We start from the raw sequence: 15104 nt of genomic DNA, 5'->3' as shown, positions 1-15104 counted from the left end.
CCATCCTTATCGCTCGCACACTCACTGCGGGCTCCCGTCGCACAGTCGCGACAGCAATATTATTTACGCGCGAGCGATAAGGATGGGTAGCTTGGGGTCATTGGACAAAATTCTACGTGCTCACAGACCGGGCTTTAGTAGGTCTCCGAATACAAACGTGTCTAAAAACCTACATGGTGAATCTTACCCAGCTACTTAGTCGTGGCTCGTGAAATATTTGTGTCAAATTTTCTCCTTTGCCATGTCCAAAAAGTAGTTAAATGTGCTATTATCAGCTTCTCATTAATTTTAAATTGTCCAAACGCTTGCATTGTAGATAATGCCTCTGATGACAATCACTTGCATTCTGCTTTCATAGCGATATGCGCGCTGAGTCATCGTTACAGTAGCTTTACCCGACTGCGCAAGGAGGGTAATGTAGTAATGTTTGCACATTGTTGGGTACTGAGGGCCTAGTGTGAGTTTTCATCAAACGCGCTCACTAGTGAACGCGTCAAAAATTACATTAGGCCTATGCGCAGACCATCGATTTTTCGTCGGCCGATAGTTTAGTCGGGCAGTTGATCAGTATGGGCATGTATGGAAGTGCGCACATTACACCGATTTGATTTCGTCGATTCTTCATACAAATTAAATCGGGCCCAACTATCGGGCAACTAAAAATCGGTGGTCTGCGCTGCGCCTAGTTTTTAAATGTATGACGGATTGTACAGCGCCCCTAGCGGGAAGCGTTCAAAAACTAAAATTTTCATACATTTTTAAACGCGCTCTTTAGTGAGCGCGTATGATTTAAACTCACACTCAGCCCACTGAGCATAGTTTGGCATTAGGCGGCGACGGTCCCGTCGGGCGCGGGCGCAGACTGGGAGCTCATCGACCCGGCCGAAGTCGCGCATGTCGTATGTCCACTTTTATTTTACGCTTCTGCTTTACTTTCAAATCAGTGTTAAAGCCCGGTGCGTGAGCACGTAGAATTTTGTCCAATGACCCCTAGCTACCCATTCTTATCGCTCGCGCGTAATTGCACCCGCAGTGAGTGTGCGAGCGCGATAGCAACATAATTACGCGCGAGCGATAAGGATGGGTAGCTTGGGGTCATTGGACAAAATTTTACGTGCTCACGGACCAGGCTATAGCCGCAATGCATTCTCGTATCTGTCGCTTTGGGTTATGATACATTTTAAGATAATGAAATCTGAGATGTCAAAACAGATCGATATCTTGTTGTGGGAAATATTCACATTGCTATGGCGCGTGCGTGAGGCGTGCATTGTGCAAATCTTGCGTGGCATGTCAATCAAAGATGTATTGCATAAGAGATAGGGGCGAATACATTGCAATATTTTAAAAATATTATTTAGTAATGTCCATTATGCAAGCTTTTCTTTTTTTTGTCTTTGGAGAAGGATAATTTCTGGGTTTATGTTTGTTTTGCCAATATGTTGTATGCTTTGCTTGTATCAATAGAATAGAAAGTTAGGCCATAACAAAACATGGCCAAAACATCAAAATAGGATAATATTTGTCAAGCCAATTTAGGACACGTAAGGTAGACGAGTATTTTGCGATCAAAATGCTATAGTTTGATGTGTTGGCAATTTTACGAGCATGCATGTTGTGCATGCAATTCGGAACTTATCGTGAATTTGGTTTTTCCCGAACTTGCGCTATACAAAGGTGCAGGAATGATTGTCATTCGGTACAGACTGGTTAACATTATTTTGATCCTCTTTACTAGAGGATAAGACGTTAACCAAGAGTGGTTGTTTGTTGCAGACCATCGGCGGGGACCCGCTACCGCCGGGCTGGGAGGAGCGGCAGGACGCCAACGGACGCACGTACTACGTCAACCACAACGAGCGCTCCACGCAGTGGGAGCGGCCCAACATCAATCTCACGTGAGTGGAGACAACTTGTATTGTTTCAGCCGAAAGACGTCCACTGCTGGACAAAGGTTTCCCCCAAGGATTTCCACAACGACCGGTCCTGCGCCGCTCGCATCTTATATTATCTTATGAAGCCAACTAATATTGTTTCAACTTACAACTAGAGGTATGGCGTATAATTGCCTCAGTGCCTGAGGCATGGGAGCGGTAAGGGAAGGTGTTTTTGTGATATCAAACGTCAGTGAAACTTCAGAATCAGATGTACTTTAGACTTGTATGCTCTGTCACGTCATATTTCTCCCCTTCCGTGCCGCTCGCATACCTCGTCATCATCATCATCATTTCAGCCATAGGACGTCCACTGCTGAACATAGGCCTCCCCCAATGCTTTCCATGTTGTCCGGTTGGTAGCGGCCTGCGTCCAGCGCTTTCCTACTACCTTTATGATGTGGGTTAGATCTATACTATGTATGATTTGGATGAGACTCCCAATATTTCGATACTCATAATCACAGATGGTCGTAAATCGGACTACCCTCTTTCTAAGACTTTATCATCATCATATTTAAGCCATATGATGTCCACTTCTGAACATAGGCTTTTATGCCTACAAATTGGTAGGTACTTTTCATTCGAATTGGCTCTTGACACACAACACTTCGTACGTTCGTTTCAGCCAAATGACGTCCACTGCTGGACAAAGGCCTCCTCCAAGGTTTTCCACAATGCACGGTCCTGCGCTGCCCGCATCCAGGCTCTTCCCGCGACCTTTACCAGATCGTCGGTCCACCTAGTAGGAGGCCTGCCCACGCTACGTCTTCCAGCCCCTGGTCGCCACTCGAGAACTTTTCTGCCCCAACGGCCATCGTCTCTACGAGCTATGTGCCCCGCCCACTGCCACTTGATTTTAGCGATTCTGCGAGCTATGTCGCAACACTTACTGTATCGCCGCAATGCTTACATCTTTGTGTGTTTCACATAAAAAACAAAAAGTTACATGGAAAATTGCCTTGTGTACAATAAATGTTATGTCTGAACTAAATACAATGCCCGAGAATTTTTTTTATTAGTAAGTGTTGCTAAAGTATAGTTCAATGCCTTTGCAGATTTAATTTCTAGGCAGTACTTTCCCTAGCAAACGGCCGATATTTCCCTCTACTTTTATAGCAGTAAGCTATATCTTATCTGCCGTAGTGGACGATATCATTAGTGTTGACGAGGCGGCCGCCACGACAGGCGATGAGGGTCGATTTGTTTAGACGGGCTATTAAAAGAAAGTGTTGCAATGGGTGAGTCATTCATTAAATAAGTATCTTTATGATTTAACGGGGAGAAAGTAGTTTCTTTGGGATCCCATTGACAGTGCAATATGGAAATGAAATGTACACAAAATGTGGGTATTGTAGGATAGTCATTATGTTATTAGCGATTAATATAAATAGATAAACAAAACTCTATGGCAACGAATAACTACACGTGTCATGTATTAAACTCTGCGGAATCTCATATTCTTTAAAGAAGTATTCTAGTGATGCTACAGTTTAATAATATGTGGAATAATGTACTGTTTTGACATTCATTTTAATAAGTTGTTACGTGTCTACGTTACAAAAATATGACCTGATTATTTTATTGTATTCACATTTTTTTATCAAGCATTTTGTTTACGTTTCTTATCGAAAAATGTTATTGATGATGTTGAGGTAGCGTGAGACAATACGCTCAATATTCAACTGCGTATTTTGTACGTCACACTAATAATTTTTAATACCATCATCATGATGACTTTCATTGTTTTCCAACCATTTCTGTGCTATGTCAATTTGAATCCACGTTCGCCTAATGTCCAATTCTTAAGTAGTAAACAACGTTATTTATGATGAGCCATGCTAAAAAGATTGTTTTGATATATCTAAAGCGTTTGACCTTGTAATATTAAGCAAATTACAATTAGAAAAACCATTACCATAGACTAATTAGAAAAAATAATGATAATGTTTAGTGTAGTCTTTAATAATTGCAAAACTTTAGCTTAGGCTGCCTGGTTTTTTATTTAACAATGAGCATTCGAGTCTTCAGAAGTGCCTCTTACCACAAGTGTGTCGCAGGGATCAATGTTGAGACCATTGTTGTTCTATGTCATTTTATTATTGTCATATTGAATCTTTGTGCGATGTCAGCCTAACCACTGTGCGTAGTTGTGATAGATGCAACAAAAATGTGCTCTCCTGATGTGTAATAAGGGTTATATTTCCGTACCCTCAGACGTAACATGAGCACGGAGTCGCAGGCGGAGCGTATGGAGACAGCGGTGACGGAGTTCCAGCGCCGCTTCCACATCTCCGCCGACGAAGCCGCCAACAGTGCGCAAGCTGCCGACCAGAGACAGGTAACTTAACATCAACGCGATAGGGTTCAAAATCGAATGTGCACCGTCCTAGACACTGACGCGATAGGCTTCAAAGTCGAACGGACAATGGGAGACGCGCCCAACTAGATAGCGTAGGCACGATTTATTTCTACTTAGTTTCGAAGGCTTTCTCTTGAAGCGACGATATTTATTTACACTAATTTCTTCCGGGATCGGATTTACTCAACCTTCACTGATTGGGTTTTTATTTTCGATTACAATGAGAAAAAAAGGATAGACGTGTATTGAAGTCATTCGTTATCCGCAAACTTCAGTTCCCTGACCGTTGACTGAAATTCTGACGCTTTTTAGAAATGTCGAGGCACTCCAGTAACGGTCTAAGGCTTCAACTTTACTTTATCCTAACTGGGTCAAATGAAGTATCAAGAATTAAGCTATTTACTCATCTGGCAACAATAATGTTGTTCATTAGATAGGATTTTCACTTAATAGAAAGATTGACAGGGTCTCAAGCCCAATGAAATGTCCTTTAAATTGGCTATACTAGTTTTTACCGCAACATGTTGGTCAATGTTGCACATGTTGTATGAAACATGTTGAGCATCAAAATTGTTACCAGGTGAATCACTTGTCAACAAACAACTGACAAAGGCCCATTTTATAAAACCTATTTTTGTCACACACAAAGTCAGTTTTTTTCAATAAATAATTTAATATTCTTTCGTGTAACAACGTCACATTTATCAATCAATACTACTAGCGCCATCTCGTGGCGTTCGCCTGCATTACCAAGCCACCGCGGATCACCGTGCTTATTGCAAGATCTATTCAGTCTAGGAAATGTTTGCGCCGCTCACCGCTAGATGCCACTAGCACATTGAGAGTCGATTTCTACACCGCGGTGTCCAGATTTTTTTTCCCTTAAAGACCTTCCGACGATTATGTTGAATATAATAAGTTTTGTGAGGCATAAGTAATAAGCCAAGGTTGCATCCGACTGTGACGTTCTTTCGGGGAATCGCAGATTGGGACTTCCGTACGCTTAATTACAAATTGCCAGCGATTCTCCCGCGTCTGTGTCCAACGTCCTTGCGGGAATTGGTCGACGGACGGGAGACGCCCGCACCTCATTTTTGTACCTGCCCCGTACTTTGCAATAAAGTACCCCCATTTTTGCATCAATGCGGTGTTGTTATTTGGAGCCCTTCACCCCGCTTGTCAGCCGAAAAACTCAACCCTACAAAACTGGCGACCAACGGTGGGCCTGACAAGCACCAGCCCAAATACATCACCAAGTTCGGCCGTGTCACCACCTATCCAGTAAGCAGCAACCAAAGCAAGAAGATGACAGTAAGCTTAACGAATGAGCAGTTCCAAGCACTACTTGCAAAACTTTCAATGAGCCGCCGAGGAAGCTTCGCTCAATGCACGGCAAGTTATGAAGGTGAGAAGAACCCCGAAACGGTTGAAGCATTTTTAGCGGCAGTAAGCATATTCAAGAAGATAGAAAATATCCCAGACCAGGAAGCTCTTGATGGAGTCCCACTATTACTCAAGGGTGAGGCTGCCATCTGGTGGCAAGGAGTCAAAACACAAGTGACTACCTGGGAGCAATTCGGGATTCGATTACGCCATGCATTTGCACCAAAGAAACCTGCGTACATCCTGTACCAAGAAATAGTCGGTGAAAAACAGCGCGATGACGTCACAACTGAAAAATTTGTAGCTCACAAAAGAATGTTGTTCGCGCAGCTGCCTTCACCACAACACACAGAGGAACAACAACTCGATATGATTTTCGGACAAATAAACCTCAAACTCAGGGAAAAGATACCCAGAGGTTCCGTACATTCCTTTGACGAATTGTTGGCCGCCGCAAGGGAAGTAGAAGAACTCATGGCTGATGTGAGCTTGACCAAGGATATACTGGTCCCGCCACCACAACGTAATATCAAGAAACGGTGTGAGTTCTGCCATTTTGTGGGCCACACAATCCAAGATTGTAGGAAACTCCAACGTCCAAATAGTGAGGATGAAGAAGATGGAAATACTTCATCGCCTACACTGACGCAAGCACCCGAAGTCATTGCCACTCAAGTCAAATCCCTCAGTCCTTCATCTCCACGCTTTTCATGCTACGGTTGCGGTGCGCCAGGAGTCGTCAGGAGCAAATGTCCAACATGCACAAGATCAAAAACACAAAATCAAGATATCGGACTTTATGCCATTGACATACGTATAGCCACAACACCGAAACCAGAGATGTTTGACAACATGAAGATCGTCAAGGAGACTGCTTGTACGAAACTGAATCATGGATTGACTGCAAACTTTGTGTTAGAAAAGACAGATACAAGACTCCTTTACATGAATACAGATGTTTTGGGAGTAGTTCATGAGCAGGGGGAGGGGAAAGAAACCCCTGTTGTTATGGAAACAATTGACAAACAGTCTCATTGTCGTCCAGAATACCAAAATGAAGATTTGGTACTAAGTGATCTACATTCCGCAGTCAAGGAATCGCGAAGAATCACAGGCAAAAACACTCCAAGATGCGAACGTTCTTATGAATTTACCAGACAACCTGGACCTGCGTTCTGTATGACATCTTCACATAAAGCCCTGGGCAAACATCAAAGATGGAACAAACGAAACTTCAGAAGATGGTCTAAGAAGACGAAAGATGAACCAGTTGTTCACCGACGAGGCCGTGGACGTCACAAGAACGTAATCCAGATCTTCTCGTCGGGACGACTTCGTGATCTGAGGGGGAGGTTGTAACAACGTCACATTTATCAATCAATACTACTAGCGCCATCTCGTGGCGTTCGCCTGCATTACCAAGCCACCGCGGATCACCGTGCTTATTGCAAGATCTATTCAGTCTAGGAAATGTTTGCGCCGCTCACCGCTAGATGCCACTAGCACATTGAGAGTCGATTTCTACACCGCGGTGTCCAGATTTTTTTTCCCTTAAAGACCTTCCGACGATTATGTTGAATATAATAAGTTTTGTGAGGCATAAGTAATAAGCCAAGGTTGCATCCGACTGTGACGTTCTTTCGGGGAATCGCAGATTGGGACTTCCGTACGCTTAATTACAAATTGCCAGCGATTCTCCCGCGTCTGTGTCCAACGTCCTTGCGGGAATTGGTCGACGGACGGGAGACGCCCGCACCTCATTTTTGTACCTGCCCCGTACTTTGCAATAAAGTACCCCCATTTTTGCATCAATGCGGTGTTGTTATTTGGAGCCCTTCACCCCGCTTGTCAGCCGAAAAACTCAACCCCACAAAATAATTTTAGTGCATTTTAGCGTTGTTTATTAAGTTTTAAATGCATGTTTCTAGATTTTTTTACATTTCTAATGAAAAAGTTTGAGTTGCATGCTTACCGATGGAATATTTCAATATTCTCTAGAAACAGTATGAGGTACAAGATTCGATTTCAGGATGCATCAAGCATGAGCTTCAGCAACAAGATCTAACTTAAACATTCATACCTTCCATTCAAAATTTGTTAAGGGCTAAAGCACACAATGGACGATCAATTTGTACTTGCAACTTTCAAGTCATAATAATCAAAAGTTCCCGTTAAAAGTGGTATTTTCTAAGTAGTATCTAGTTAATTATTGTTTCTGCTTGAGAAAAGAAAATTTTTTGATGAATTCCTGACCTGATATTAATTTACATTTACCTGGAATTACGCAAATATTAAAGAAATTTGGTTTGATTTGATAAATTCAGATTACTCTATGTTTAAAAAATAAATAATCGATGGTCAGTAAATCCAAGAGAGGATGAATAATCCCACTGTGTGCATGGCCCCTTTATACTAAATTTGATCACTAGTATAGNAGGCTATAAAACACATTTCTTAAAAATACATCTAACATTTCCTTCGTGTACTCACTGGTTTAGCCGTGTGGTGACGGCAGAGTAGAATACATTTGTCACCAACCCCTACTCTTCCCGCGGGTGTCGTAAGAGGCGACTTAGGGACTACACATCAAACAGAGAATGGGCAGCAGCGCTCTCTGAAAAACATCAATCTTTTAAACTGCGATCTCCAACCCGCCTGCCTAGCGTGGAGATTATGGCAAAACCCTCCACTATAGTGGAGGAGGCTCATAGTCCAGCAGTGGACTGTAAAGGGCTGTTGATGAATGAATGAATGAATGACTCACTGGTTCTATATTTTTTATAAGAACCCGATAGCACTGCTTCACGCGAGCCACTAAAATACATCTTATTTTTAATATTTCCAAAGGTCTAATTTTGCTTATAAGCCATAATGATCTAATAAACTAAAAATAACTAATAGTTAAATGTCTAATATATCTTTTCCCTACTTTTAAATGTAATATTTCGAAACACAAAATTGCATGTCGCTCACAAGCTGCTTTGAAATGTTTTTTTTTCTTGCATGATCGTTTTTAAATAGATAAGCACGTTTGATTCATATAACAGAAGGTGGTATAAAGGGAAAACTTACCCTAGTTAAGTCATGTTGTCTTTTTCTATTCGTTCAAATGTAAAAGGGACAGCATCACTTTAAAACTGTATTTACTGAATTAATTTTAAATATTTATGTATTCTAATGTTATAAATGTTTATGTTATACTAATAACATTGATTTATGTCATTGTTTGTATCCATAGACAAAATTGTATACTAGTGGAATTCATAGATAATAGAACAGTGAGTACACATTCATACACACACATACTAACGGGCTCACCGGCACAGGGCGCCATAGACTCCATTGTGTTGTCCTCACACCATAGACAATTGCTGCACAGCGCTAGCCTTAAGCAATACTTGTCGGACCCGAGGGGTCACATTGCGAACGCTATATTTATGTGTGCAGTGTGCTAACATGTTCTTAAGGCGTAGCCAGGGAGTTTACCCCCCATTTTTATAATTTCTTCAATAATTTCAACATGTTATTGAGGTGATAAAACATGCATATTATTATGACAGAAATTTAATAATTTATCATATCATTTTATTATTTTATGAGAGGAAGAATACTGTTAGTTAACTAAACATATGACTGGATTAAAAAAACTGTTAAGTTCTTTTAATTTAAGTACTTTTTTAATCGTTTCTGGAAAGTCCCTTTTGTTATAAAGTATTTATGCTTCTTCTCAGCACTGGCCTATTTGTTGTCCTGAAGCAGTGTTAGGGTTAATACTGGGACGTGTAAAAGTGCTTTTTTAAGCCTATTTACAGAAATAAATGAGTTTTATGTTTTTATACCAAAAAAGTCTGTTCATTTTCTTATATTTCCATATCCCCGGCTATGCCCCGCGCCTAACCTGCACGCGTAAATAGTGCGTATGTAATATTAAATGTAATTCTAACAGGAGGATCTAAGCAATAGGAGCGGCGAGACTAACTCCACAGACACGCCCTACGCCACGCCCGCGCGCTCGCCCGATCTGCGAGCGCATAGTATAAGTAACGAAACCGACTGTGATAGTAGTTTAAGGGGAGAGGACGACGACGTAGTGTGCGCTAACGAAACCGCGCGCTCCAACGACGCCCAGGTTGCTCAAGACAGCTGTGATAACGAAGCGAGTACTAGTCAAGTTCCCACTGACACAGCTACAGATAAAGAGGTAGACGCCAATGACGTGCACGACGACGAAACTAAGCAAGACCAAGTTGAAACTCAAGACGATAGTGTGGCAGAAACAAATGAAGCTGAAGTAACAAATGACGTCGTCGTTAACGGAACCGAAACAGAAGCTAGCGAAGTGGAAGCGAACGGAGATGTGGAAACAAGTGAGCATCGCAACGTTCCAGAAACGACGGTAACCGACGATGTTGAAACAGACGAGCATCGCGCAGCGGGAACAATTGAAGTCGAGAACGGAGTGGAATCGCAGGAGGGTGGAGATGATTCGAATCAGGATATAGAGATAGTGGACGCGGCGGAGGCCACGGAACAGTCGTTGACGTTCGACGAGAACCACTTCAGCACGCCGGTGGGCGGGCTCAGTCCGCGCGCGCGCCGTCGCACCACCAGCTCCCTGGAAGACTCCGAGGTAAGCGCCGGCACTCGCGGAATGTAAACGCTTTGCGGGCCCATGACACAATGACGTAAGCTGAAAGCAACTTCACAAATACCTTCACACTAAAATATCACTGATCTTTGATTGTGTTTTTTTTTAAGTTTTCCGTGTTTTACAAAAATTTTCCTACTTATTTGAACACTATATTTCTTTGAATTGATGTTCACTATTTATGACACAAAAAAATTTGAATCTATTGTAATAATGACATAAAAACGAATACAGAATCCAATTATTTCAGCTTGCAAATTGACGGTACGCTACACACCGCATTTAGTAACATGTACAGTCACATACCATAAACACAAGGCTTACAATGCTTCCAGCTTACGCCTTTACTCGGTAATGGCATTTATGTAAAAGGAATAAAGTCGTTTTTACATTCCGCACCGCCGCACGAGCTAGCTTGCCCATGACGGGCCGATTGTCTATGATGGCTTGGTTACACTGGGTCTTCGATCGTTTGGTAGGTTACAGACTTGTTTCTTAAGTCAGTCGAAATTCGTGTCTGTTTTCTATATTCAATTAATTGTAGCATTCTTAGTAGAAAATACAAAAGAGAAAGTATAGTAGAAAACCAAATAAATGAAAATAGGACTGTCAAGGTATCTTAACAACTACATACAAATTGTCAATCCTATTTTATATCTACGCAAGCTAGATTAGTTTTTTGAATCTAGAAACAGGGGCTCTTCTCCGTAAAACGATTTCAATATATCGACTCTATCGGTCTCTTTCACTCATCCCAGCATTTCAGGGTGAGCGAGAGAAACAGCTAGGTTCAGATGTATTAAAATTATTTATCGGATTAAGCCTAAGGCACATCGTAAACAGTAGTTATTCGGACGACCCAATGTGAACAGTCAACTCCGAGTGTGAGGTACAACGATGCTGTGATGTCATTGCTTACGTCACTAACGCATACTAATGCCCAGCGTACAGTAACATGCGGCTCTGTGTGAGTTGTACCGATTGTCACATTAAACACACGGAAGTCCACCGTCGTCTGGACACTCACTTTTCGATGTCAGGTTCGTAAATGATTTAAAATTATTTGTTTTGAGTGTAGACGTTTGGTTGACTGCCAGTAGAAATATGATCCAGTATAAATAGTACGCTTAAAATGTCAGATATTTATTAAATAAACTATTTTGCTGGATCATATTTCCACAGATATCGAATTAACTCATTAACGAATTGTCGATGTCACAGATTAATACTGTCTGTCTCACGCAACACCATCCGTCTCGCTTGCGCTCTACATGTTGTGTATACCGTCATCTCATGTATGTACTTTAGTGTCATTTGTTTTGTACAGTTTAGCTTTTAGTATGCTATTGTATGCATTGTAGTTTTTAGTTTAGAGGTAGTTGGATTTGTTGAAGTTAGTGTTTGGTTTGTAGATAGTTTGCATCGAGGTTTCAGGATATTGTGACGTCATTAATGTAGATTTTGTGGGAGACAGGATATTCTTAAGTATTTTTCTTGCACTGAGTTGGTGGGTTGCACGTTTTTATTGAGTTACATAACGTTTGTATACGATGTATTGATGAAGTGTTTAGGTAATGTATTGATATTGTGATTTTTTAATAAGATCCTTACGAATTACGCCTCGATTTCCTAAAAATAAACTCCAGATAGTGACACTAAAACTGTTTCTTTCTACAGTCATTTGTTATACTTCTTTGATTGCATAATGAGTAAGGACCTCATCGATAACAAACTCAATTCCAAAGTTCCAGTTATTTACCGTTATGAACCTTATAGTCAAAGAGTTGAATCTTGTTAATATACCCTATCCCACAGTCATAAGGTGTAATTTCAGTTGTGTGATGCGTGCGAGTGTTGTAGGACGAGACTGACGGCTCGACAGAGAGCACACGGAGTAGCAGCGCCAGTAGCACTGGTAGCCAGAACCTGCCCAATAGTGACGGTATGTTACATTTACCCTTACCTTGTGAAATCGATGAAAAATCGTCGAAAAGCTCTACGGGTACAGTCAGCGTCAAATAGTTCGTGACAAAGCTGATAGCACAACTTATTCTAATAGTAATGGTGACTGGGTAATGAAATCTAAATTCTATTTAGTCCGTCAGACAGATAATAAAAAAAATGAGGAGACATATTTTTAAATGTTTTTCATAATCGAATAATTACAGTATAGCCTGACCAGGAACATAAAAACCCTGGCATAGAGGCGCGTCAATTGCATTTGATAGTGCAACACTGAGTACAGTCGTACCTGTGTTAAATTAATAGGCTAACTTTATGTATCAGGATTCAGGATTACGGGCTAATTTGATATTTTCATAAATTAACGAAAAAATGTTATTATAGGTAACCTGTAGGCCTAAGATGCGCGCCGTGATAGGCGGTTATCACGCCATTTTATCGATTTGGCCCATACAAATTGACGTCGTTAAAAGTTATCACGGCGCGCATCTTAGGCCTACTGGTTTAAATAAATTAAATGAAACCATCAATCGAGCTAGTAGGATTTATTTTATCAATAATCAAATTCAGAACTTGAATATTCAACTGCAATGTTTGCTCATGAACGCTTCAAACTCGGTACTTCTTTCCCAATTCCATAAAATTCGACACTTAGAAAGTGACAATTTATTTTAAAATAGGTACTTGAAACAAACCACAGCTAATTTTCATAGTGGACTGTACTATACGATAAACATGTCAGTCAATTTGACAACCTTTGTCGGAAACATTATTCAATGAAAATATTGTCCGAACCCTTAGTATTTCTCTTCGACAAATACTTTAACACATTGTGAACCACTTTTCTTTCACGACTATAAAAAGATTTTAGCAATTTAATTCACAAAATCAATTGCGCACATTTAAAATAAAGTTTGTTTACACTTTGACAGCAATAGACTGACATGCAAGGTGACATGTCAATGAAGTTTTCAGTTACTGTTGCCATTAAAAGAAATTAGTACCATTAGTTTTCCGCAACATGGCGAGGTTTTATGTTCCTGGTCGGGCTATATTATATTGAGTTGAAATGTCGCGTGATGTCACTTTTGAGTAAAAAATCTACACAAGCGTGACGTAACGCGCCATTTCAACTCGATGTAGCACTGTTATTATTTAATTATGAAAGAAAATACAAAATATGAGTCTAATATTTTCTAATTATCTGTCTGACGGACAAATAATTGAAATTTTGTCATCTAGCCTATTATAACAAAGACGTGTTGCGAACTTTTTGGGCTACTTTGAGTGGCAAGAACTACATATTTGACGCTGACTGTACAAAAGCAGATGTGGGTAACTGGTACGCCACCTAGCGGCTTTAGGCCCGGTTTCTACCTAAAGGAAAGAGATGCGTTTGAATTTGAATAACCAATCAGATTTCTGAACCGAAGTTGAGCGGAGAGGTGATGTGGAAACGAAGTCAAAGTCAAGTTTCAAAAAACACATAGGCCGTTAGGGGCGTATCAGTTACCTTCAGTGGCTTTTGTACGAGATATTGCATATTAGCGAAAAGCAGGAAACTTTGTATACCTACTTGTACGCTCCACGTCGTTTTTAAATACAAATTCGGATCGAATTGAACGCGAAAGAGATTTAAACAACTTGGAATACCATTTATTTTTACTTATCGTTAATGTAAACTAATTGTAGGTCTACCTCCCGGCTGGACCATGCAGAGGGCACCTAACGGCAGAATATTCTTCATCGACCACAACCAGAAGACCACCACGTGGATAGATCCGAGGACAGGTACGATTGGAGAATATTTACTCAACACTTAGGGATCATCCATAAAGTATAAGGGGCATTTTTTTCGCCATTATCGTTTACAGTCATTCGGCTAAGCCACCAGAACTTAAATTAAGTTATGTTAAATCCTAATCTAATCTTTGCTTAGCAAAATATGACAAGGAAAAACGAAGAACTGAAGAAAGCCTGGAGTCAGCATGAAGACTGAAAAAAAATTAAATATCCAGTGGCTAAATAGCTCAGATGGAAGAGCAGTTGCCCGTCAAGCGAAAAGTCGTGGGTTCGATTCCCGCCCTAGGCAGATTTTTTCAACGTTTTTATAATTAAATATTATGCTCTCAGTGTCATACAAACGTATCTTCTTGCATATCCCGTAGCAGGCAATATGTTTTGAAAAATTATCTTTTTATACTATGACGTCACGGTCCGTATACGTCTCCATACAAACCAATATGGTTCTTATTCCCTAAGCAACAAGGCACGTTTCAGGCTGCGCGTCTCACCTGCCGTCGGCGGCGGCGGCGGCGAGTGCGGAGGCAGACGAGCTTGGCGCTTTGCCGGAGGGCTGGGAGGAGCGCGTGCATACCGACGGGAGGATATTCTTCATAGACCACAGTGAGTACAGTCTCGAGAACTAACGTCAATACATTACCTAGTTCATTCCACTGTAATAAGGTTGAAATTCTGATTACACATGTCCAACCTGCATCTTACGAGTTCTAAGTAACTAAAGCCCGGCCTGTGAGCACGTAGAATTTTGTCCAATGACCCCAAGCTACCCATCCTTATCGCTCGCGCGTAATTATATTGCTGTCGCGACTGTGCGACGCGCGCCCGCAGTGAGTGTGCGAGCGCGACAGCAATTAATATAATTAGTAGCTTGGGGTCATTCGACAAAATTCTACGTGCTCGCAGACCAGACTATAGAGTCAAAGTATTTAATTGAAAGATAATAGTAATGTTTACAATTATGAATTGAACAACTGTATTATTCTGCCATGAGAGCATGGAGATTTATTTATTT

The 15104-nt window shown here is 41.1% G+C and overlaps 1 protein-coding gene across 6 annotated transcripts in view; it reads left to right on the top strand.

The window, feature by feature from the left end:
- Nedd4 (E3 ubiquitin-protein ligase Nedd4) overlaps positions 1–15104 on the top strand; it is a 52486-nt gene that overhangs the window by 21677 nt on the left and 15705 nt on the right. For 3 of the 6 annotated variants that reach the window (XM_028321205.1, XM_028321204.1, XM_028321207.1), the window contains exons 7-13: positions 831–899; positions 1777–1898; positions 4152–4275; positions 9626–10309; positions 12188–12269; positions 13982–14080; positions 14570–14695. In XM_028321205.1, coding sequence (XP_028177006.1) covers positions 831–899; positions 1777–1898; positions 4152–4275; positions 9626–10309; positions 12188–12269; positions 13982–14080; positions 14570–14695 — 1306 coding nt within the window. The remainder of the gene's footprint in view (positions 1–830; positions 900–1776; positions 1899–4151; positions 4276–9625; positions 10310–12187; positions 12270–13981; positions 14081–14569; positions 14696–15104) is intronic. The other 3 variants (XM_028321206.1, XM_028321208.1, XM_028321209.1) reach the window with 2 other exon arrangements.

Source organism: Ostrinia furnacalis, unplaced genomic scaffold (genome assembly GCF_004193835.3).
Source record: "Ostrinia furnacalis isolate ACB-3 unplaced genomic scaffold, ASM419383v2 OfSCF7481, whole genome shotgun sequence".
Taxonomy (NCBI): domain Eukaryota; kingdom Metazoa; phylum Arthropoda; class Insecta; order Lepidoptera; family Crambidae; genus Ostrinia; species Ostrinia furnacalis.
This window is presented reverse-complemented; position numbering and strand designations above follow the sequence as displayed.